The sequence below is a fragment of the Chenopodium album genome, chromosome 25 (assembly GCF_948465745.1).
Source record: "Chenopodium album chromosome 25, dcCheAlbu1.1, whole genome shotgun sequence".
NCBI classification, from domain to species: domain Eukaryota; kingdom Viridiplantae; phylum Streptophyta; class Magnoliopsida; order Caryophyllales; family Amaranthaceae; genus Chenopodium; species Chenopodium album.
This window is the reverse complement of record NC_137858.1, coordinates 3,464,593-3,489,473: the sequence shown is the minus strand read 5'-3', so window position 1 is coordinate 3,489,473 and position 24,881 is coordinate 3,464,593. Positions and strand designations below refer to the sequence as shown.

Below are 24,881 nucleotides of genomic sequence, written 5' to 3'. Positions count from 1 at the left end.
ATTTCTACCAGTCTTCCACTATCTTTCATTTTTTTAATCTCCTCAGGTACTGTTAAAAATTCTTCTTTCATAAATATCTAACAATGTTAGGTACCTACTTAAGAAGTGTTCATTAATCATTATATATATACAAAGTTAACAACATTTGAATGTTTTATTGATTGTTAATTACAGTATGTTGGGGTGAACTTCACTCTTAGGTAGTGTTTGGTTACTCACTTGAAATCAAGAGATTTAAGCCCTACATTTATGATGTATGAACCCATTACTCATAAACTTGTGATTAAAAACCCTGGACTTGTGAAGTATTATTGTACTCCGTAATTAAAAACCCTGGACTTGTGAAGTTGTGATATATCATTAGCCACATGCATATTCTATGTCTATGATACGCACGTGGAGTACACGCTCCAATTAATTTATACAACTTAGCCATGTTGGCATATACGAAGTAGTATAAATGTATAATCCTTGACAAAAACTAGTGGCCAACATGCCCATAAAATTCGATAAATCAGCCAATCAGGCTATCCTTGTTTATTGACAACATCCGTTACCTCACATCAAACTCAATTTCAACGTGTTCATCTAATTCATGAGCAATAAATGTCATAAACAATACAAAGGATTACAAAGATAATGAGATCTCAACACCACTTATGCCTTCACTCTACTCGAAATTAGGAGACACACACCCTTTCATTGTTAAAAGCTTATCACAATTCACCCCATATCACAGCTAGCAAGAGTAACACCAAAAGTTAAAAACATAATCATAGAAAGAAATAGCCCAATTTACTCATTAAGTCATCAATGTTAGTAGTAAATTAATTGTGTAGCATTCCTTAAAAAATAGACATCCCATCCCATTCCAATGTCTTTTCTTTTTGAATTTACTAATTTTTTTATTTAAAAAGAGTGTATGGATATAAAATGACCCCAAATATAAGTTGAAAAAGAGAAAACAAAATAATAAATAGTCCTACCATATATATGTCCTTGCTGTCAAGTAGCTGGGAAATGACGAGAGAGTAGTCCAGCGAATCTATTATTCCTCTCTTATTCTATCTCTCTCCACCCCCCATTCTCCATTCCCTTCACTCTTGACTTCTTCTTCTTCCTTCTCTCAACTTCTCCATTTTTAAACTCTTCTCAATTCCTTAAACCCATCAACAACCACAACAATCTTACCCTTTAAAATGCCCACCTACCATTAATCCCCAAATTCCACCCTTCCAATTACAATGATCACCGATTTCCGGCGGATTATCTTCGCCGTAATTACAACCGTAATCTTCCTCGTAATCCTTAGATTGTTCCTAAAGAGAAAAATTCGAACATCCAAATTCAAAAAATGGTGGAGATTAATCTCGGATAAATTTCACGACCATCAATTTCTTAAAGTTCCGGAGTTTAACGATAATTCCCAGGAAAACCAACTTTTCCGGCGAGTTTCTCTTTACCTTAATTCCCTCGAATCGTTGGAACACTCTGATTTTACCAACCTAATTTCTGGCTCTAAACCCACCGACATCCTTCTCTCTCTTAACCCTAATCAAACCATTGTTGATGAATTCCTCGGCGCTCGTCTTGTTTGGACATACGACGTCGTTTTATCCGACACCACTGCCGCCGTCGCAGAGAAATCCTTCCTATTGAAGATCAGAAAGCGCGACAAACGCCGCGTTTTGCGTCCTTATCTCCAACACATCCACACTGTCTCCGACGACATCGACCACCGTGTGAGGGACATTCGGTTGTACACAAACTCCTCTTCTGGGTGGAAAACAACGCCGTTTTCTCACCCGGCAACGTTCGAGACAGTTGCAATGGATCCCGAGTTGAAGAACAAAGTCAAATCCGATCTCGAAACGTTTCAGAAATCGAAGCAGTATTACCACCGACTTGGCCGCGTTTGGCGCCGGAGTTACCTTCTTTACGGACCTTCAGGAACAGGGAAATCAAGCTTCGTCGCTGCGATGGCCAAGAGTCTTTCCTACGACGTTTACGACCTTGATATCTCCAAAGTTTCAGGCGATTCCGACCTCAAATTCCTCCTCCTTCAAACAAGCCCTAGATCATTAATTCTCGTTGAAGACTTCGACAAATACGTCGCCGGAAAAAACACCTCATCGCCGTCGTCCTCGGCGGCGGTGACAATCTCCGGCGTGCTCAATTTCATGGACGGGGTCGTAAACTCCTGCTGCGAGGAACGGGTGATGGTGTTCACCATGACAACGAAGGAAGATATTGACCCGGCAATACTACGGCCGGGTCGGGTCGATGTTCATATTTATTTCCCTTTATGTGATTTCAACAATTTCAAGAATTTGGCGAGTAATTATTTAGGAGTTCGAGAACATAAATTGTTTTCTCAAGTTGAAGAGATGTTCAACAATGGTGTTACAATGAGTCCGGCTGAAATCGGTGAGTTAATGATGGTGAATCGGAACTCGCCGAGTCGGGCGATAAAATCGGTGATCAATGCACTGCAAACGACGTCGTATAGTAACGGTGGTATGGAGAGTTGCAAGGGTACGCCGAAGAATGGGTATAGGTCAGCAAGAGAATCGGTGGATGAACCGTTTGACTCAGTTGCAGGAATTGGGTGTAGAGATGGTGTTAAAGAGATCAGGAAATTGTATGGGTTTTTGACAAGAAAAAGTGGCAGGAAATCTGATTCGTTCGATTTGGGTACGTGATCATCAACGGCTCAGGTTGATTCTTTTTTTTTTTTTTTTGTTTTGATTTTATTTTTGGGTTGTTTTGTAAAAAATGGTTTTTAAGTAATAATATTGGAAATTTTTGGGCTACAAAAGTTAGAAGGAAAAAAAAAAAAAAAAAAAAAGTTGGATTGGAGATTTGGAGGAGGCAAGGAGGAAGGTGGAAGAACATGGGAAAAAAAACTCATGATTTTCAATTATTCAAATTGTTCATAGTACTATTATTATTAAAATTTGTGGGACTGTATAATTAGTTTTAGAAGTTCATGTTTAGTTATACATTTTTTTTGTTAATTGGGGGTTTAAGTTGAACCCTATGATAGATTGGGGATTGTAAATGATTATTTTTTACTTTAAACAAGTATAGAAAAGATTTTACAGTAGTTTATTTGTTCTTCGTCCTTTTAAGTTTTCTATTATTGGCTAAATATAAGAATTAGTAGCATCTTTAAATTGTGCATTTGCACTAGATAATTCAATTTTATGAAGCTCAAAGATGAATTACAAGTTTACAACCTCTGTTCTAAACTATAATTGTTGTTAAGGAGATTGAAATTTGACAATCTATACTTCAAGAATTAAAAGTGCTACTCCTATTTATGTACAAAAATTAAATTTTGCGTTGAAAAGTGCTTTGAAGTTTGACATCTTAAATGTAAAAGGGCCAATTTTTTAAAAGTTGATGAGCTACTTTCTGATGAGGAAATAAATGATAAATGCACATGATGATTTAAATTAGCTCATCAAATTTTAAACACCTTCTTTCAATGTCATGACCAACTTTGATTGAAATATCTAATTGTTTTTCTATTTGAAATCAGATTTACATCAATGTACTACTCCCTTCTACTCAAATTATCTTTCCTATAATTTCTCACCTAATCACCTATATCCAAGAAAAATCATTCTCCGAATATCACGTACATTTTAAAGATACCAGATATTATTAGCAAAACTCTTCTCTAAATAGTGTTAATTTAAAGATATTATTAGTCAGGGACATGTAATGTGCTTTTTATACCAGCACTATCAGAGTATCAGCATAATTTTATGCATGTATAATATCTACTTCGCACCATATACTGTACTTTTTAAAGTATGGTATTGAAGAAAGAGTGAAAGTCAAGTTATGAGAATGCTGTAAATAGAAGTATCAAATTTTACCTTAAAAAAGCTAGTTACTAACCAAATGATACATTGATGTTGGTTTAGAAAATCTCAATGCCCCCTTTTTTTTTCTTATGGAAATCTGGATATAACTTGACAATTGTCACTGTTTAGATTTGTTGATCCAATAAACACAATTTTGACCCTTAACCTAAGATCATTGGTTGGGCCTAAACCCTGGTAATTCTTGGAAGTTGCATTATAGTTGTGTTAAACAAAGTTGCACATATTGATCGTGTTGTCTTGTAATATCATATAGTAATGCAAGACTGTGTAGTAGTTTAATCAACATTTATTTGAGGGGATTTCAACAGGTTTTGGGAAATAAACAATTTTCTAAAACATTGTGCTTTACTCCTATAGTCCTGGAGTATTCAATGATCAAATGTATTCAATGACTAGAAAAACTATCTATTAGTGGAAATCATCCAATTTCAGAAGTAATAAGGAGTACACTTTTTTTTTTTTTTTTTTTTTTTGGAGAGGCGATAAGGAATACTATGAAATAATCAAATGTTAAAAGGGTAAAAAAGTAGAGGTGAAACTTTAGAAAAATGTACTTTGAGTAGGCTTTAATACAGAATATATCAAGCAATCAGATGAACTTAAAATGTGTAATTGACTATATTCTAAGATTTTTCAACTAGTTAATACGGAGTACTTTGTAATTAGAAATCTGTACTATCTTTGTTACTTTTGCTTGGAGCCTATGAATCAATGTTAACCACCTCAAATCAACATTCCGTTTACTATGAATGTTTGTACAAAAATTGCGGAAAGATACTGCATGTATAAATCAGCATTGCTTGTCAAATACAGAATAATTTGGTTCACCCATCTTTAAGTAATTAAGTAGAATTGATAAAAACAACACGACAAAAACTGAAAACGAAAAATGGTTTAGTGTCAAGGAATTTTGAAACATTTAATCAAACAAATCGGATTAGTGTTGAAGCTCTCAAACTCGTTTATATTCAATCACAACATGATTGACACGACACGACATAGCATGACATATTTTCTTGCTCATCTAGCTAGTTTCTAAACTAAATTTTCTAAGAGTAATTTATAAACACCAATGAATTTTTTTTTTCTACTTTACTCCGTATTAAAATCTAACCAGTAACCACCAATATAAATACAATGGTTTAAATATTGCATGAAACATAATAAAAATAGGTGGTCCGTAGTCCTTGAACAATAATGGGATGGCTCAGACTCAAAGCTGAAACAGCCCAAGAAAATAAAATCAAAAGCTAGGCCTTTTCCTGACCCCTACCAAAGTAGATTAGTGCCCACAACCTTTCAATGGGTCTAATCATGGCGTGAGTACGTTGTTTTTAGTTATTTTGGCTACTTTTATGTTCTTTGTCCTTCCAAACTTCATGCACTTGCACAATTACAACCACAACCCACGACATGTATTACACGACAACTACTCTTTCACATCTTCTCTTTACATTTTATAGGACATCAGGATTCCTCCCTCTTGATTAAAGAAAAAAAAACATCTTTGTTGCGACTTCAGCTTTTGCTCACTCGTATAGTCGCATTACTCGTATACGATAATCATTTGCACTTGAGCTTTCTCATATGAGTAGTTTTTTTACTCGTATAATTCAATAATACACTATACATGAATACGAGTGAACTTAGATGACAAAATTGCAGTCAATATTTCAAAGCATAGCTAATTGTTTTTATCAAACACTCAATAATATAAAATTTTGAGGTTGGTGATTACGTGTGATTCACACGTAATGCATAGACCAATGGAAAACGACATAGTATAATTTTGAGATAAATTCATATACTAGATGAAGTTGTGGATCAACTATGTCACAATGTCATACTGTATGAACTCATTCATTTGATGGGGTTGTAGAAGTTAGGTCAATCATTTGACTTTCAGTTTAAGATGTTAGTCTACTTTTGTATTTAATAAATTAATAATCTTATTGTTTTCTGTTTATAAATAAAGCATATGTTAAACTGAACTTTGGGATATTCGTTATTTTATTCAATATTTTTGGGCGACTGAGCATGAAACTGTGGTCATTCATATAGTCAAACTTTGCTTAAGTCATACTTTTCTCTAAAAAAACATTGTTTACAATTTTCATCAAATTTACATGTACTTCTCAAAAACTTTACAAAAAAGACGATACCTTGGAATCTGATTCCAATTTCCAATTATTAGCTTGTTAATGTATGAACTTCAATGGCAGAAGCAACTTCAAATTATTCTATTAAAAAAAAAAATCATAAAGGTCACATACGAAGTACTTGTATGTAATTTTTTTAAGGGACAACTATTAAAAAAAAAAAAAATTATCTTCACATTTTTGTAATTGAAGTTTATAGTAGTTCAAATTTGGATTAATTTTATACTACTTAGAAGGAATACAACTTACAAGCTGAAACTCTGTCCCTCTTTTATAACAAGGCACACCAAATTAGTTTTACAACTTAAAAAAATGTACGTTAATAACAACGATCATAATTTTGCTAAAGATACATTTTTATTTGATTCATTATCATGTACTCTTTGTTTGAATATAAATCCATTAGTAGATGTTATATGAAGTTTTATTTATGATTGGCCATTTGGCCATATAGGTGAAGCTGGACCTGGAAAGTGGTATATTCATCTCTTTCAAACTCGGTTTTGCAAACAGGCCTTTGTACCTTTGATTTTTTGGATTTCTCATACTCATACGTATTGTTTTTGGGCCTCCCTAAATCTCAAATGTCCAACACTAATTTTATTTTATTTTTTTCCCCAGCAATCCCAGCTATTTGCAAATCGAGTCCACTTATTTTGTAAGATCCATTGTGGCCTTGTGGGCCAGTTCTATATGAGACTATTTTGTAGATGGGCCGAAAGAACTCGTACCCCATTAAATAAACCACAAACGAACAATTTGGATTACTCCATATCATGGTCGAGATGGTGGAAAACTCATGTTGTGATTTAAAGGCATAAGTTTAAACTTCACCCTCTATATATATTTGAAAACTGAGAATAGTGGATTCGTAATTTGGATTATCCTATAATAACTTTACGCCATGATGTGAATAGGTTTTATTAGGTGTTCGAGTGTAATATACTCCGTATAAGGTGAAAATCAAAGCTATAATCTGATATGTTTAAGCGAAAAAAATGCAACCTAAAAAACTATTCTCGTAACTACATTAGGCCAGAAGATTAAAACAAAGATAAATATAAATTTCTTAATATCTGCTTCTTAAAAACAAACATAAGTCAGATGTGAGACTCCATATGATTATTTTTATAAAAAAAAAAAAAAAAATATTTAAAAAATTCAATTTTTTTTCATGCGGTGATTTGACTGCCATAATTATTTAGTCCAAACACCTTGTCGGTACAAAAGATTAAAATGTAAGCTTATATGCCAAAATTGACGGCTTTAAAAAAACAGTGTTCTTCAAATGACTGATCCTTTTCTTTTTTCCCCTTCCTTTTCTATTCTTTTTTGCAAGATCCACGAGGAGAAGTAAATAAGTGAAGCGTATGAATAAAAAGAAAATAAAAGGGCATTACTTATTAGAGGATTAAGACAAGACAATAAATCTTGAATAGTTCTTTTTTTTTTTTTTTTGGTAAATAATCTTGAATAGTTCTTAATTTAGCCGTATAGAACTAGCAAGCCAATTCAACGGTGGAAACTAGAAGGACATGAACAAAAGAAATTATAAAAGTTTTCCCACTTCAACTTGAAATCTTCGGTAGTAAGGAAGTGACATGATTATCATTTAGGATAAGTTTTAAGTTTAGACGTTTAGTATGCGAAAAGACAAAATTTGGTACAGTACTTCATATCATATTCTTATACTTGTAATTTGTTTCTGGAAAACATAGTATTCCTCGGGGTTATGGTAATAATGTCAAGATGTCTTAAGGCAAAGTCCAATGAGTGTCTAAATTTCCCTCAGCTATGCCTTGCTGTCCGAGAGCTAGGCCTACAAAAGAGAGAGAAGGTTAGCTACCCCGGGGGTGTGACCCGGGAAAACCCCTCCGATGCTAAAGTCAGCGACTGTACTTTAGAGAGAGAAAGAGTACTTTAGAGAGAGGAAGTAGAGAGAGAAAGTTAGAGAATTAGGAAAAAGTTATCATCACTAATGATTGGAGAGCTATTTATAAATGTATTTTCAGGTGGCAGAAGTTGTACTTAATTGGACAGATTAGGGGTAAATTTGTACTTTGCTCTGGCTAATGATGGGCTGGATAATGGAGGGGTATTTTCGTAATTCCAGGTCAATGGGCTTAGGACAATGGACTTGGTCCAAACATAATTAATTAGCAAGTTACTTACACGAGTCATCTAAACTATAGTCTATAGAGTATCAAACAAATACTTGTGCAACGCTTTATATAATCCTATTTCGTACACAATATCAAAATTTCATCCACTGAATTAAGCATTTAACGTATGTATGTGTAGGCGCTGGAAATTGTGCTCAAGACTATATGAAGATGTACAGATAACAGATGTACTGCTGCATAGTAAACTATAATTAATACAAAATTATTAAATATAAGTCTGCAGATAAAGGCATCGTTCTAAGAATTTTCAGGAAAACAAAGCCAGCCATGAAATATTAGTAAATGCCTCAACATGGAATGTCTCAGATATTTAACACCAGGCCAGTTTAATAAGTTTTAATCTTTTAGAATCTTATGATTATCTTATTAGGCCCCACAATTTATTTTGTGTAACTTATGTTAGAGCAATGAGCTGAGCCAATGATAATTGAACTTCATGTGTATAAATACTACGATTATCTGTCCTAGTTTTTTCCCCTAGTTTGTGTAATTGTAATTATCAGATTTATATCTGTATATAGCTGTTATACATACCTCCCTAATAATTGAAATCATGGGTCATGCCCAATCATCCACAACCAATTTTTCAATATCGACATCTTTCGGATAATTTAGTTTTGGTCTTTTGGATAATTATGTGCGTCTTTAGTGTCATTGCGTCTTTAGTGTCATGACATTTTCACAATTCATATTGGTCTCGAAATTACGATGAACGAACATACATATATAGTATTGTCAATTCAAAACCTTGGACCTTTCTTGCCTCCTTCGATAAGGAAGGTTTCTTTAAATTTAAGGTTTTATTAAACAGTTTTTTTGAATTCCTTGAATAAGGTAAAAAAAGATACTTACTAGTACATTAATGAGAAACTAAAAAAATTGACTCATTCGATAAGACTTTTGCCTTAGATTTCAAAAGTCTAACCATACGTCGATCCTATTCTTTTAAGCTTTTGGGCAGAGCTGAGCATTGCAAATTTCAACAGAGCAATGCTTCCAATACACTGCAGAGCAGTGCCGATTTTAGCTGGACATAGTAGGACAAGCAGAGCAGAACATCTCAAAAGAATATGACCTTCAAAGATTCTAATTACAAATTTAACTACTACGTACAGTATTAAATAAAAAAATACTAATAATACGAAATACAAATAGATCAAATTCATTCGATATAAAGCACATGCTCTTTCAGTTTAAATGACATTTCCGGAAACATCACATATGTGTATTCTAATGGACACAATTATATAAACCGGTTGTCAAAAAAAAAAAAAAAAAATTATATAAACCGACTTCAAAAGTGAAAACCAAAAGGGAAGTTCCTGCTTAAGTACTAAACTCCAGAAAAATAGGCACAAATCAAGCCACAAAATAAACTTTGGTCACTGTAATACATACTCTGGATACTCTGTATAGTATAAACAACTAGTGGACCCAAATCCAAAAATACATATCCCAAAAGCATATACTACTATAATTAAATTAAAAACAGAATTATTATTATCATTAAAGTAGAAGAAGCTCATGCAGGTAACAATAATAGTAGGCTAATGACAGATACTTGACAAACCAAAAACAACATTTACTATTATGGTTCAACATTAAATAGCATAATTGGTACTACTACAATAGTGGGACATGACTCAAGACTCAACACTTGCTTTTCCTCTTCTCTTCCCCCTTTTTTTCAAGCTTTTTCTCAATCTTCTTTAAATTTTGTTGTTTTTCTGCTCTCAACAAATATATTTTGATGGGTCCTCTTGATCTTTATACTTGCTCCCACTAAATATATATATTCATTTTTCAACTATATAGTATATTCTTGTTACATACTTGCATAATAAAAAACACATGTTCATCTTCTTATTATAGCACAAGATAAAGTTTGTACAAGTAAGAAGGTGATTTTAGATTATTATTATTTTTTGTTAAAGAAAGATGAATAGAGAGATGAATGGGTATGAAGATGGGGTGAAGGAGATGAGAATAGATTATGTGTATAAAGTAGTTGTGATTGGGGATTCAGCAGTTGGAAAATCTCAATTACTTGCTAGATTTTCAAAGAATGAATTCTCTTTTGATTCAAAGTCTACTATTGGTGTTGAATTTCAAACCAGAACTACTACTATTAAATCCAAAGTCATCAAAGCCCAGATCTGGGATACTGCTGGCCAAGAAAGGTAACCTTCTTTCTCTCTTCAATTCAATCTCTTTCTGCTGTTGTTTATGTTTTGGAGTAGTTGTTTGATTTACGTGTTTCGATGTAGAAAATTATACAGTTGTTTGATTGACAAAAACATGGGATACAAAAACCGACTTTCTTTGGTTTAGTGGATAAGCTCCTATGGTCAACAATAAAATTATTATAGGCGTGCTCTAGAGGAAGTTGATGTTTAATTATGTAAGGGCATGCTTCTACTTAGTTTTATCTATCCGGATTAAAATATGAGTTAGGCTAAGCCGTCTCGCCTATTATTAGTTGTCTAACTTGTTACAAAAATAGACATATGCAATAAATGTGTTATAACTGATTTAATAAGCCAATGAATTAATCTTATCCCTGCATTTTGGCATTTGGCAGTAGCATACTAGACAAGTGTTTGAGTCACATCTTGTAGTTACGTAGTATTTCTTCTTTGTCTAAACCCTTGACTCCAAAAACCGGAATTTCCATACACATGGTCGACATGGAAGAAAAACTAGACCATTTATACGCGCCCCCTAAAACTAAATGTCAATATGAATAAACTTCTTTCGTGTTATTTTAATTATAACATTTGACTTTCAAATGTGATAATGCTAAACATGTGTGTCGAATGTTGATTATTTTTCAACGATATGCTTTGAACATGATTTCAACTTTTACATATTTAGCTAAACTATACTTTTTTGTGTTATTGTTGTTGTTACAAGCATCCAATGCCTCACATCAAACTGTATAGTATGATACTGTACACTAGTCAGTAAAGACTGTCTTAGCTTGTTTAAATTATTTGAAACATTGATCGATATTAGACATTGTATTAATTGCAAATACTAATTTTAATAACATGTTTTTAACAGTCATAATTTTGTCAGATATGTGATTAATTACAGTAGCCGACTAGCAGATCAGCTCCCTGATCCGATGCCATTCTTTAATGAGACAATCTGTGAATTGACATTTGTTTACATCTAAACTCACACCATTCATATATGAATGGACCTCGTTTAAGCCACATTCATAAAATTAAATTTTATACGGAGTATTAGATTTTATTTGCAAGTTTCATTACATGCCCGTTGTATGTATCATGTATGTTTCGTACTATAAGAATTTCTTAGATGGTTCGGGACCATCAAATAATACGTACAAGTAGAAGATTAATTTCATTGTAAGAAAAAAATTACAACTTTATCAATTTATGATGCATATATTAAGCTGATATTTACAGTATTTGTTAAAAACATGAAGGTACAGAGCGGTAACAAGTGCATACTACAGGGGAGCACTAGGGGCAGTAGTAGTGTACGACATAACCAAGAGGCAAACATTTGATCATGTAGTAAGGTGGGTAGACGAGCTCCGGGCCCACGCGGATAGCTCGATCGTGATCATGCTAATCGGAAACAAGGCGGATCTTGAAGATAAAAAGGCGGTCCCTACAGAAGAGGCAGTGGAATTTGCACAAGATCAGGGCTTATTTTTCTCAGAGGCATCAGCATTAAGTGGTGATAATGTGGAGAGTGCATTTTTTAGAGTACTTGAGGAGATATATAGCAATATGGCCTCAAAGAAGGCCTTAGACTGTGATTCTCCTAGAGGTAACCAAATGAATGGCAATGGATCAGTTACTTTACAGGGCTCGAAAATCGATGTTATTTCAGGTTCTGATCTTGAGATCAGTGAGATGAAGAAGTTGTCCTCTTGTTCTTGCTAATGCTTGTGATTGAACAGTTTGTGGATTTTTATGCAAAGTTTGTTTACATGGGCATAGTGAATCAAAGGAAGCTGTAAAATGTGAATGTGGCAAATGTTACATTTTGGGATCATAGGGTGTGCTTCACTTTGAAGTTCCAATTTGGGGTGGCTGATGATTTGATCTCCTATTTTACAAAAGAATTCTCTAATGTGGTCACAAACAATCACATTTGATGATCATAGGTGTACAATTATGTGAATGTTTTTGTACACTAAGTTGATTCTAAATTCTTGTCAATACTTCTACTCAATTCAAAGTGTAATGACAATTGATTTGTCATTAACTTCCAGGATAAAACTAGAAATGTGTACTTCAATTTTTTTTGTCTTTCTTTCTTTATCATTGTCCAGCTCAATTGACCAAATAAAATACGGAGTAACTCTATATTTCCATTTGAATCTATCAATCAAATATCTCGAGCATTTAATTCAGTCTATGTGGAAACAAGTTAGGTGGCTAACACCAATTAAATAACTAGAACTAGACCTGGTTATTGGGCGGGTCAGGGTCAAACAGGGTTACATTTTATAGGGTCAATATAGGGTCGGGCTAATGCGGGTCGCGGGTCGATAATGGGCGGGCCTACAAAATATCAATTAAAATAAATATTGGACAAAGCCATTATTAAAAACATATGAATACAACTTAATCTATATAATTATTTTTACATTATGTATTTTCTTTATCAACTAAATTGGAATAACATGTTTGCCCTATATGGACCCTACCCAATAAGGGCTCTGTCCATTAATAGCCCTGTCTATTAAAAGCCCTATAAGCTTGGCCCTGACCCTATTATCATTGGGCTACCCTGTCCAATAACCACCTCTAACTAGAATGCCCGGGCGCTCATATAAACATACAAAATAAGAAAGGTGTACTGTAATAGAGTTTAAGAGTTCAAGTACAGGCTTTTCATGATAGAAATCATTGAAAGAAAAGATTTTGTTGTAATTGTAAATAGGAGATGTATGTGGTAGTTGTAAGTGATCATTCCCATGTGTATTGATCATGTTACTTTAGTTAAAAGAAGCTTAGAATGAATTATAAGTACAAATAATAAGAAGCAGCAAAAAGATTAGGTACACCTGTGATGAGGTGTTGAACCAAAGGAGTTAGTTGTCAAAATGTATTAGGTGAAATTTACCCAAAGTAAGCGGAATTGCGGACTAGATGTGTTCAGTTTACCTTGCTCAATCTCACAGTCTCACATATAATTATGAACACTCTCTAGAGTCAATAGACCAACCATAAATGGGATCAAGATTTTTTTAATTATAGCATGCGCATGAATTTGCCTTGCTCTCTTGCTAAGATTTTATATGTTTGTTCTTCTGATGAATAGTCTCTCTAATATGAGGTCACGCGTAAAAAGTTGGTGAAAGAGGACGTATTTTAATATCTTAGGAGAAATAAAATCACTACATTTTTTTTCAAAGTGAGATAACTCATATGTGTGTTACTCTTAACAAAGGCGTGTTATAAAAGGAGAAAGATATAAAGAGTATAGAAGTTTATTCAATCAATAAAAAACACTCAATTGCATTTTTTATTTTTATTTTTGGTATTGAGAAAGCTATAAGAGCGAGTGACGAGAATCGATTCCAGGATCTCTAAAACCGATCATATGGTATAACCTACCAATCTAGGTTCAAATTATTAAAAGGTCATTTATATTCCTTCACAAAAAAAAAGAAAAAAAAAAGGAACCTCTTAGGCCCAACTCCAAAGAGACCAATAGGACAAAGGGAGAACCTCTTAGGCCCAATCGTATGGATAATAAATTTGCATATGGGGCCATATTCCCAACCCCATAAAATCTTAAAATACCCTAACAGGCTAACACTGATGTTTGATCAATGGGCCTATGATCCTTTATAACCCTTGCTGAGGTGGTTGTTTGATCCTTTACACTGCTGTGCTTTCATTTTTCAAATTACATACTCTAATTTCTTAAATTTTTGAGTGTCTAAGGGTCTGTTCTCTTACGTTGAAATTCAGTTCAGTTCAGTTCAATTCAGCTCAGTTCAGTTCAGTTCAGTTCAGCTGAGTTCAGTTCAATTCAGCTCAATTCAGTTCAGTTCAGCTCAGCTCTTAATTTCCTTCTCTTATAAAATATTCATTTCATTTCAGTTCAGTTCAGCTGAGTTTAGTAAATGAGAATAGGCCCTTAGTTTACTGAGATGGAGAGAATATAAATTACATGTCATATTTGCTCCATATTTAACCATATTTTATAATACTCCGTGTAAAAATGTTCTATATAAAATACTCCGTAGATAGTAATTAAAAAATATTCCGCAATTTTTTTTTTTTTTTTTTTTTTTTTTTTTTTTTTTTTGTGGTAATGTTCTGCAAATTTAAATACTTGTAATTTCACAAAAATTTTAATATTACTCATGGATTATATATATATATATATATATATATATATATATATATATATATATATATATATATATATATATATATATATATATATATATATATATATATATATATATATAGTGATGTGTAGCCTTTTCCGACTATCTTAGCAATTATTGCTCCAAAAGTTTCCACCATTTACACTTTTTTCTTGTGGGTATAAACCTCAATGGTGTACAGACAAAATTAATTAAATAAATAAATAATTAATTGCAGCAATATTGACATCTTAACCACAAACATTGCACACACGTACCCAAATACTTCACGAAAATGATTTATTTGAAGGTTGACATCCAACTTAGCTTCAAGAAAGGGACCATTTCTTTTTTTTTTTTGTCCTTTGTGTACAAATATAATTAGGCACCCTTTCTAATTTTCTAGTAGTATTTATTTTGAAAAATTGTTTAAAAAAACTCCTCTTCCTAGAATATTATCTTAACCAATATACAAAAGGAAATAGAAAATCTTTCAACCACCAAACCCAACAAAAATGGATACCTTTTCAAGCTCCATTTCAACAAACTTGCAAGTCCCTAAACCATTCAATCCCCACCACCACCTCAAACCCACTCATCTTTCACCCCACCACCACCACAACCACAACCACAACCACCACCCTTCCTCCGCCGCAAAAACCACCGCCACGTCATCAATCTCCACCCTCCCACAAAAAGACAACTTTATCCCTCTCTTCTCCTCCTATTCCCAAAAACGGACCCCCTCTCCTTTATCATCCGCAAGACTCTCACCCCCACGCGCGTCAATCCACCGCCGAGCAGCAAGCGGATACGCCGCAGCGCTTTTGGAGATATCCCAAAGAAACGGTGTCGTTTTGAAGGTTGAGAAGGACGTGAGGAGGCTATTACGACTCGTGTTTCGAAACAGCGATGTGAAAGTGAGTATGTTTATGAAGGATGAGTGGGTGGAGGAGAAACAAAAGGGTGAAGTTATTGTGGAGTTGATGGAGAAGGCTAAGTTTGAAGGGCATTTGTTTGGGTTAGTTAATATGTTGGTTAAGAAAGGACAAAGTGTTGATTTGGTTAAAGAAGTTCTTGTTGAGTTTTTGAGGGTTTTTCAGCAACTTACTACTACTTCTGGTGTTATTTCTCAAGCTCCAACTTCTAGGTTGGCTTTGTCTTAGATTAATTAATGTAATAGCAGTTATTATTAATGAATGTTAATCAAACTTCACGTTTGTTTGATCATGCTTTAGTTTGATTAATAAGGTTTGGGTTTGATCGTGATTAGCATTTGTTTACAAGAGGAGAGAATTCTTGTAAAATATATACAAGTACTTAGTTTGGTATTTGTATGTACTCTTATTATCCTAATTATGTTCAATTTGAAGGTGTTGGAACTTTGTGTTGTAATATTGAATAATGGACAACATTTCTAGTCTGGTTGTAATATTGAATAATTTGGTGGTGCTTGTGAGTGTCCCGACTAAACTGAACGATATTTTTACAATTTACAAAGTTTGTTGTGAGTTTGTGACTAAATCTAGTTAGTCTTGACTTATTTGTAAACGTCATTGGTAGTTATAAATTCATTAATGGCTACATAGTATAGTTTTGTGTTAACACTCACCATCTTAAACTCATACATACATAGTGAGTGGTAGTGTGGTACACGTCTTACACATGTATGATAAACACCAAAATATGACAAATTTTCAAGGATTGTAAATCGCACAAAAGAGTGTATATGGAGAATGATAGGAGCAGTTGAGGTGGTGGAGTTGTGATATTATTTCTCACCTCATCTTCTTGTGGTTTAAGGTCACTAAAGATCAATCTAATTCATAAAACAGATTTTCCTTATTTCCTCTTCAAGTGGGTTAAGTACGTGAGGTGAATAGGGGAAACTCATGAAACTTATAATTGAAAGCATACATTAGTGCTAGTGCTGTTGGTGTTCCAATGTTAATTCATGCTCATTCTCTAATCAACCATCAACCACTCTAGGGAATCCAATTAGGGATAAATTATTTTAGTTGCTAATTATAGGACTTGTATATAAACATATAGGAGATAAAAACACATGACAAGTCAACTTATTGTTTGGGGTAGAATTACCTTATTGATAAGCGACCATATAAGTACATAATAACTAATTAAAGAGTTTAGAGTTGGGCATGAGTCAAGCTATGCAACTCTATTAATAAAATCTATCTAACAATTTTGACTTTGGTTTGAAAAATGTACTACTATTAATCGTAAAGGAAACAATTTACACTATCAATCACTCTTAATCTTTTTTCGATTTGAGCTTTCTTTACTAATTACAAGGGTTGTGTGTATGAAACATAAGATATACAAAATACAAAGTACATTCAACCAATATTTTATTGTTTAACCTGAAAATAATTACTAAGCGAAACACAAAATAGAGACAACAAAACAAAACACCGTACCCTCAAGTAAGCTTCCCTGCACTTGGCTGCCAATGATGGCACTGTCTGAATAAATTAAGAAGATGCCAGAAATTACAGCTTTGTTATGAATCAAGTGAAGCAAATCCACGCATTTTCCCTCAGAAATGGCTTCGATTACGCCCAAATCCTCATCAAAAAGCTCCTCAAAATCCCCAACATTTCTTATGCACACCAACTGTTCGACCATATTCCTCAACCAACAACAATCCAATTCAACAAGCTTATTCAAGCTTACGCTTGCCATGGTCCTCAGCAACATTGTTTCTCCCTCTACACCCAAATGCATCAACGCCATTGCTCCCCTAATCCTCAAACTTTCACCTTCCTTTTCGCTGCCTGCGCTTCGCTCTCCTCACCCCACCTTGGCAGGATGATCCACGCTCATTTCATCTTATCTGGGTTTAAATTTGATGTATTTGCAACAACTGCATTGGTTGATATGTATGCTAAGTTGGGTTTATTAGAATATGCTCGTAATCAATTTGATCATATGCATTATAAAGATACACCCACTTGGAATTCTTTGATTTCTGGGTATGCTAGGTGTGGAAAGATGGAGGAAGCAGAGAAATTGTTTCAGTTAATTCCATTGAAAAATGTGATATCTTGGACTACAATGATATCTGGGTATTCTCAAAATGGGCAGTATTTGAATGCTTTAAACACTTTTTTGTCCATGGTGAAGGAAGCAGGGTTGGAGCCTAATGAGGTGAGTGTAACTAGTGTTCTTCCAGCTTGTGCTAATCTTGGTGCATTGGAGGTTGGAGAGAGGATTGAGAAGTATGCGAGGCGAAACGGTTACTTGGACAATCTGTTTGTCTGCAATGCCTTGTTGGAGTTGTATTCAAAATGTGGTAAGCTTGATAGAGCTATGCAGTTGTTTAATGAGATTCGTGACAGGAAGAATCTGTGCTCTTGGAATTCAATGATGATGTGTTTTGCTATACATGGAAGACATGAAGAAGCTCTTCATTTGTTTCGTTTAATGTTGAGAGAAGGGATGGTGCCCGATTCGATAACGTTTGTTGCAGCTCTGATGGCTTGTACACACGGTGGCAAGGTTGCAAAAGGTCAAGAATTATTTGAATCAATGAATGATAAGTTTGGTATCGTTCCTAGGTTAGAACATTATGGTTGTATGGTTGACCTTCTAGGGCGTAAAGGGAAGCTCAATGAAGCTTATAACCTTATACAGACTATGCCAATGAAGCCCGACCCTGTGATATGGGGCACTCTTTTGGGGGCCTGCAGTTTCCATTGTAATGTCGAGGTGGCAGAGAAGGCAGCAGAGGCACTTTTTGAGCTTGAGCCGTGGTATTCAGGGAATTATGTCATTCTTTCTAACATTTATGCTTCAGTGAAAAGATGGGATGGGGTGGCAAAGCTGAGAAAGATGATGAAGGGAAGCCAAATTACAAAAGCAGCTGGCTATAGCAGTATTGCAGAGGCAGATCAAATTCATATGTTCATTGTAGAGGATAAATCACATCCAAAGTCGTATGAGATATACACAGTGCTGGAAAATGTATACCATGAGATAATGAAGAGTGGAGATGAAACTGAAATGGATGCTTGATTTCTCTTGCATAATTTCATAAATTTCAATTCAGCAAAGTTTACTTGTGCCATTTTTGTTGCTCTTACCATTTGTCTAGTTTTTTTTTTTTTTTTTTTTTTTTGGGCATTTATCTGACAATTTCAATGGACACATAAGGGTGTTGATCTTTAAAATGCAAATGGAAGCCAGGAAGAAATCATGACACCTCTGATGGATCAGATAGTTTTTGGCTGGTATGCAGCATTGCAGCGTAACTTGTTATTGTAACTCGAAGCATATGCAAGAAGAGCTTTGATACAACTGTCCACAGGTAAATATAACTCATCAGTCATCACCACTGTATTTAAGCTTTATTATGCAACAGTTGAAAAATCACTGGAAAAAACTCAGGCATTTTTGATAAATGCTAGGTTTGGAACATTGAGCGTTCACTTTATGCTAACTTGCCTAGAAAAGGCAGAAAATAGAAAGAAAAAAAAAACCACATCCTTTTGTTGTTAAAATGTACATGGACAAGTACTACTGAGTCTAAATATACACATATGCTACAGGACGTAATCATATGGAAAAACAAAGTTATATATATTGTGCCATTGCTTTTCATATCCATTGCAGGGCTTCCATCTGTTAGTTCCCAATTTACGAAACTGCACCAGAACAAAAGGCTTACATTGCCTTCACCTTCACCTTCACCTTCTTTGAAATCTTACGTCGACTCCTTCCTACTAATTTGAGTATTTCATCAAGAAGGATCACTGGAGCCGAAACAATGATGACTAATAACCACTCAGCAGAAGTCAGTGGAACTATACCGAACACATTTGCCAGTATGGGAACATACATTATGAGACAGTGAAGCCCAAAAGAGAAAGACATGGCAATCAACAGCCAAGGGTTTCTCCAGGGTGGCATTGTGATCAGACTGTTGTCTTCAGAGAGGGCATTTAAAGAATTGAACATCTCTATTGCCACCAAAACAGAAAGTGAAAGGGTCATTGCCTTCACTTTACCAACTGATAAATAGTCGCATGGATTTGTGAAGCTTATAATGTGCCCCCCTGAAACTGTGAATGGGGAAGCTGTGAAATTTGACCATGATGAGCACTCTCCCCAGTTTTGTAGCTGAGACATTTGTATGAGTGTGTGGCCATCGCTTATGAGATTGATACCCAGAAAAGAAGGTTGAGTAAACCATAAGACAAAAATTCCGACTGTTGCCAAGCCAACATAGGACCCAATCACCTGTTACAATGAGAAGATCATCAGTAAAACATAAGGAAGTTTTGCATCCTTCATGACATATGGCCTCGCTCCTCTGCAGCTTTTGATGCAGGGAGTAGGAGTGGCAGCATCAGTAAGGGTCCCTTTATAACCTTGTAGGGGTCCCTTTTGCTATTAAGATAAAGACTCTTAAAGATCCTTAGGGAAGAGAATATCCCTTACGAAAGGGATTAGTAATAAGAAAAGTAATAAAAATCAAAGTATGAAAATAGTTTGCAAATACGCACCAGGTATCGGAAGAGAACCCAGGAATTGATAAGAGGATCATTACTTTTGCGGGGAGGTTTGTTCATGATGTCTACATCTGCAGGGTTGAAACCTAGGGCTGTAGCAGGTGGGCCATCAGTGACCAAATTTACCCACAAAAGCTGTACTGGTATCAAACATTCTGGAATACCAAGTGCCGCAGTCAAGAATATGGATATAACCTCACCAACATTGGATGATATCATGTACCTGCACAAGACAAATGAGAAGGGATTTGAAAATTGATAACCTGTCCAAAGATAAAGCTTGTAGATTTAATATATAGCACAGCTGTATAGTACCTAATGAAAGCTTTCATGTTGTTATAAATTGAGCGACCCTCAGCAACAGCAGAAACTATGCTACTGAAGTTATCATCAGCCAGCACCATATCTGCAGCTTCTTTTGCCACCTGGATCAATGTGTATTTTAGTTAAAGTACATAAACATGAAAATAGATGGACTTGATGTCTTTTTAATTGGATGTATCAAGAATCAAGTGAAGTTTAATGTATAGTTCAATTAATTGCGATTTCCTTCTGGGCAAAAAGAAGGTGTGTACCTCAGTTCCAGAAATGCCCATTGCAATTCCAATGTCTGCAAGTTTTAAAGCAGGAGCATCATTGACACCATCTCCGGTCATAGCAACAATCTCTCCGCTCTCTTTTAGCATCCTAACAATTTCTTGCTTGTGTTTAGGCTCAGCGCGAGAGAAAACCTTCCCTCCAGGTCTAGAAAGAATTTCAATCTGTTCTGAAGAGGAAAGTGCCATGAATTCTTTGCCAGTAAAGCTTCTTCCCTTAAGTTCTTCACTGTTAGCAAACAGCTGAATTTCTTGACTAATGGCCTCAGCTGTAGACTTGTTGTCTCCAGTAATGACAATCACTCTGATCCCTGCTTGTTTACAATCACCCATCGCTTGTGGCACTTCCTCACGAGGTGGATCCTGTTCAATTTAAAGCCTTAGAAGGGTATAGGGAAGAATTTGCAGCAGTTACTACAAAGGACAATCATGATGTGAAAAGAAAATCTCACCCTTATACCGACAACTCCCACGAAAACAAGATTGCTCTCAATTTCTGGGTAGCAAGCAGGATCAAGGAGCTTCTTATGGGCTGGATGACTTGCATTGGAGTAATCAGATAGCTCACCCAAGTCATCTTTGTATGCCAGTCCCAGACATCTCAATCCCTTTGAGCTCATCTCAAACTGTCTCAACAGCAACAGTTGCTTGCAGGATTCATTAATTGGAACTATTGATCCATCTGCTAGTTGAACATGTGAAGTGCGCTCCAATAAACTCTCAACAGCGCCCTGTGAACTCCTTGCTTTATATCTCAGAAAAAGTTTACAGCAAATGAGAAACTATAAGCTAGCAGCTGATGTAACTCACCTTAACAAGTAGACGGTTTTGACCAGTTGGTTCTTGGACAATGACACTCATAGACTTGCGAAATCGATCAAACTCCAGTGTTGCCAACCTCTTTGACCTCTTTGCCCACCAGTCACAGCAAACTGCCCATGAAGAGATTAATATGAGTATCACTCTATTTAATTAATCAAATGTCTCTGTACACAAAGTTTTACAACTGAACTCTAAAGTTTTATGACAGCCAGAAAGAATCAGGGAATAAACACAAAATGGTGCTTCCATCTTCCCCCGAATGGCAAGGGGTTGATTCTAGTTGATGAATGGATCACATACCCTATTGTAGTGTTGTTGGAGACCACTTCTGTAATTCATGCGACTACAATTAAAGTAAAATAAAAAGATAGTATGACAAAAAGACAAACTGCTCACCTAGTTTGACTGAAGTACGATCGATCATATAGTTTGCAGCAAACTGCATGTCACGGATTTTGTTCCTCACCTTAGCATCAGGAACACTCATTTTCTCGACTAAAACCTTAAGTGCTGCTTCAGTAGGCAAACCAGTGGCTTGGTAAGCACGACCATTGCAGAAAATCCCAGCATCATTGCAGACAGCAGATATTTCTGCCACAGCTTGGAGGCTTGCGTCCATGTTATAGCAATTCCAGTCCACTATTCCTCCATCCTTTGGATCATATGTGGTTCCGTCAACTTTAAAAACTCGAGAAGTTGTAGTTTTTCCTCCCAGAGTGAAGAACTCAGTCACAGCCATCTGGTTGGTTGTCAGAGTGCCTGTTTTATCCGAACAAATAACGGTGGTACACCCTAAGGTTTCTACACTAGGCAGCTTTCTGACTATTGCATTCTTCTGCGCCATCTTCCTTGTGCCTAATGCCAAACAGGTTGTGATGACTGCAGGTAGGCCTTCAGGAATGGCAGCTACTGCAAGGGCAACTGCTATCTTAAAATAGTACGTACACTTCTCAAAAGAAAATCGGAAATTTGTTGGCCATCCGTTCACAACATCCCAAGATAGGAAGTATTTGTAGTTAATTACCCAAACAAGAAGGCAAACAATTCCAATAAAAGTAGTGAGCCTACTACCAAACTCGTCGAGCTTCTTCTTCAAGGGAGTCTCGCTCTCATCTAATGAGGCCTCATGAATTTGAGTCTGAATCTTCCCAATCTCAGTCTTCATCCCAGTATCAACAACAATAGAAAGACAAGCCCCATTAACAATCGTTGTGCCTGCAAAAAGCATGTTCTCCTTTGCCTGCAATTCACAGTCATCTAGGAAAACAGGCAAAGTGCACTTCAGAACAGGCATAGATTCTCCTGTCAATGAGCTTTGCTCGACCCTCAAAGTCGAGGTTTTCAGGGCAGCAACTCTCATATCAGCAGGAACTTTATCTCCTACTCGCAATTCAACTATGTCACCCGGGACTAGCTCCCTTGCAGGCAAGTCCGGGATAACATAACCATCTCTTACAACCTTTGCAGACTCACCCTGCAGGTCTTTCAGTGCTTCAAGGGCTTTCTCTGCATTACTCTCTTGCCATACCCCAACAATGGCATTAAGAATAAGGATCAACACAATAACAAAAGGCTCAACATAGGCCTCAAAACCGGTCTCACCGGACTCCCGGCCATGTAAATAAGCAAGTATAAAAGAGATAAACGCGGCCGTGATCAGTATCTTTACAAGCATATCATCAAATTGTTCCAACACAAGATGCCATAGAGGCTTCCCTTTTTCCTTGTCCAACTCATTCCAACCATGCTTCTCCCTTCGCTTTTCGACTTCATAACTACCCAAACCCTTGTCTAATTTGACATTGTACTCTTTCAAGCATTTTTCAACAGACCAAGACCAAGCAGGAAATGGCTTTTCTTCCATTGATGTTATTGCTACCATTGCAAACTCACAACCCCACAAAGATTTTTTATCTTTCTTAACTTACAATTCTTAAAATTCCATCTTTTTTTCTCCTGCATTAATGTGCATACAAAAAAAGGAAAAATTACTCAGATCATATAGTATACTTTATTTTCAAACTGATTTCAATATTATGTTATAATCAATTAATTCTGTCTTAGTGCTGATTAAAATGTCAAACCAAACCAAAGTGAAGAATCCAAAAACGTAACTAAGTCAAAAACAGTTTTTAATGTCATAATCAAACCAATAAGAGTCGTATTAACATAATAACTAACTAACATTACCTTTGAAATTCAAATTCTAAACTTTGCTAATGAAGGAAAAGTTTAAAACTTTACGTTAATTTAACAAAATATGAACAAATCCCATAATAGAAATCAACAATTACACAATTCTAGTGAAAAAAAAAAGGAAAAAGAAAATACTTACCAGGAAAACAGAAGAAACACCATGGAAATTTACTTAGTCCAACCAAATAGGAAATTTTGTAACCAATATATAGCAGAAAAGGGTAAAAAAAAAATAATGAAAGTAACGACAAAATTATTTTTTTTTTTTAAAAAAAAGGATTAGAAGAATTAGGTAGTGATTCTATGTCATAGAGTAGCTTGGATACAAAGCATTCTAATGAAGTAAAAAAAAAAAAAAAAAAAGTAAATTTGAAAAGAAAGAACAAAAATTAAAAAAAAATAAAAATAAAAAAGGAAAATCTGCAAGTTTAGGAACTGTCGAGGATGGTTCGTTTCTTTGAACTTTAGCTTTTGTGTTGTTTCATGTTACGGAGTAGTGGTTTTAAAATTAATTTTTTTAAGTTTAAATTTTGAAAAAGTTGGTAAGCATGTTTAAAATTGACAATTATACCCTCCAGAATAGGGTTGACATTATTATTTCACAAGAAAGATGGAAATATAAAATGTAGTTGTACTTCTGGTGTTTAAGATGGTTGGACATTAATAATTTAAGGGCACCAAGACACCAATTGTAGCACTATAGAAGGGTGAAAAGGAAGTTGTTTATGTCTTTGGATTTAATTAATGATTGGATTGTTGCTTGACAACCCTATATTATTGGATTGGAGGAAGGTCATTTTTTTTAAAAAAAAAATGGAAGTACCAATTCATTGTGTCCTTATTAGAAATAAAATGACAATAATTTGGTTCTAAATATATGACAAAATAATCTAACGTTCCTTTTTTAATTTTTTTTAAAACTTGTTTTATTGTAACGGAAATAACTTATTTCCGCATTTAGAAACAATTTTCTTCAAAATAAAGTCTAGCCGACATATATCATGAAAATTACTTCTTAACATGTTATCTCTTTGGTAATTGGATATAAGGAAAAATTGATATATCTTTTATTTATGTGATTTTGCAGATAAGAAGGGTACTAATTACTACGAAGTTACGTTACAATAATTA

General features: G+C 34.9%; 3 protein-coding genes and 2 pseudogenes across 3 annotated transcripts; 4 read left to right on the top strand and 1 right to left on the bottom strand.

Annotated features, from left to right (window-relative positions):
• The first annotated feature begins 1,014 nt into the window (after positions 1-1,014).
• Positions 1,015-3,111, top strand: LOC145614444 (AAA-ATPase At2g46620 pseudogene; annotated as a pseudogene).
• A 6,781-nt stretch (positions 3,112-9,892) lies between these two features.
• On the top strand, positions 9,893-12,576 carry LOC145614492 (ras-related protein RABA3-like). The gene is made up of 2 exons (XM_081669547.1): positions 9,893-10,418; positions 11,693-12,576. Exons 1-2 carry the CDS (start codon positions 10,177-10,179, stop codon positions 12,156-12,158), a joined length of 708 nt encoding a protein of 235 aa, XP_081525673.1. The 5' UTR covers positions 9,893-10,176; the 3' UTR covers positions 12,159-12,576.
• A 2,544-nt stretch (positions 12,577-15,120) lies between these two features.
• Positions 15,121-15,771, top strand: LOC145613025 (ATP synthase delta chain, chloroplastic-like). The gene has a single exon (XM_081668094.1). The coding sequence runs from the start codon at positions 15,121-15,123 to the stop codon at positions 15,769-15,771; it is 651 nt and encodes a 216-aa protein (XP_081524220.1).
• Positions 15,772-17,009: 1,238 nt separating this feature from the next.
• LOC145615485 (pentatricopeptide repeat-containing protein At5g08510 pseudogene) lies at positions 17,010-18,661 on the top strand (annotated as a pseudogene).
• Positions 18,662-18,994: 333 nt separating this feature from the next.
• On the bottom strand, positions 18,995-24,216 carry LOC145614232 (calcium-transporting ATPase, endoplasmic reticulum-type-like). The gene is made up of 8 exons (XM_081669251.1): positions 23,890-24,216; positions 21,951-23,510; positions 21,543-21,664; positions 21,185-21,463; positions 20,712-21,095; positions 20,452-20,561; positions 20,131-20,359; positions 18,995-19,864 (listed from the first exon to the last, which is right to left on the bottom strand). The coding sequence occupies exons 2-8, from the start codon at positions 23,434-23,436 to the stop codon at positions 19,289-19,291; spliced, it is 3,186 nt and encodes a 1,061-aa protein (XP_081525377.1). The 5' UTR covers positions 23,437-23,510; positions 23,890-24,216; the 3' UTR covers positions 18,995-19,288.
• Positions 24,217-24,881: the final 665 nt, after the last annotated feature.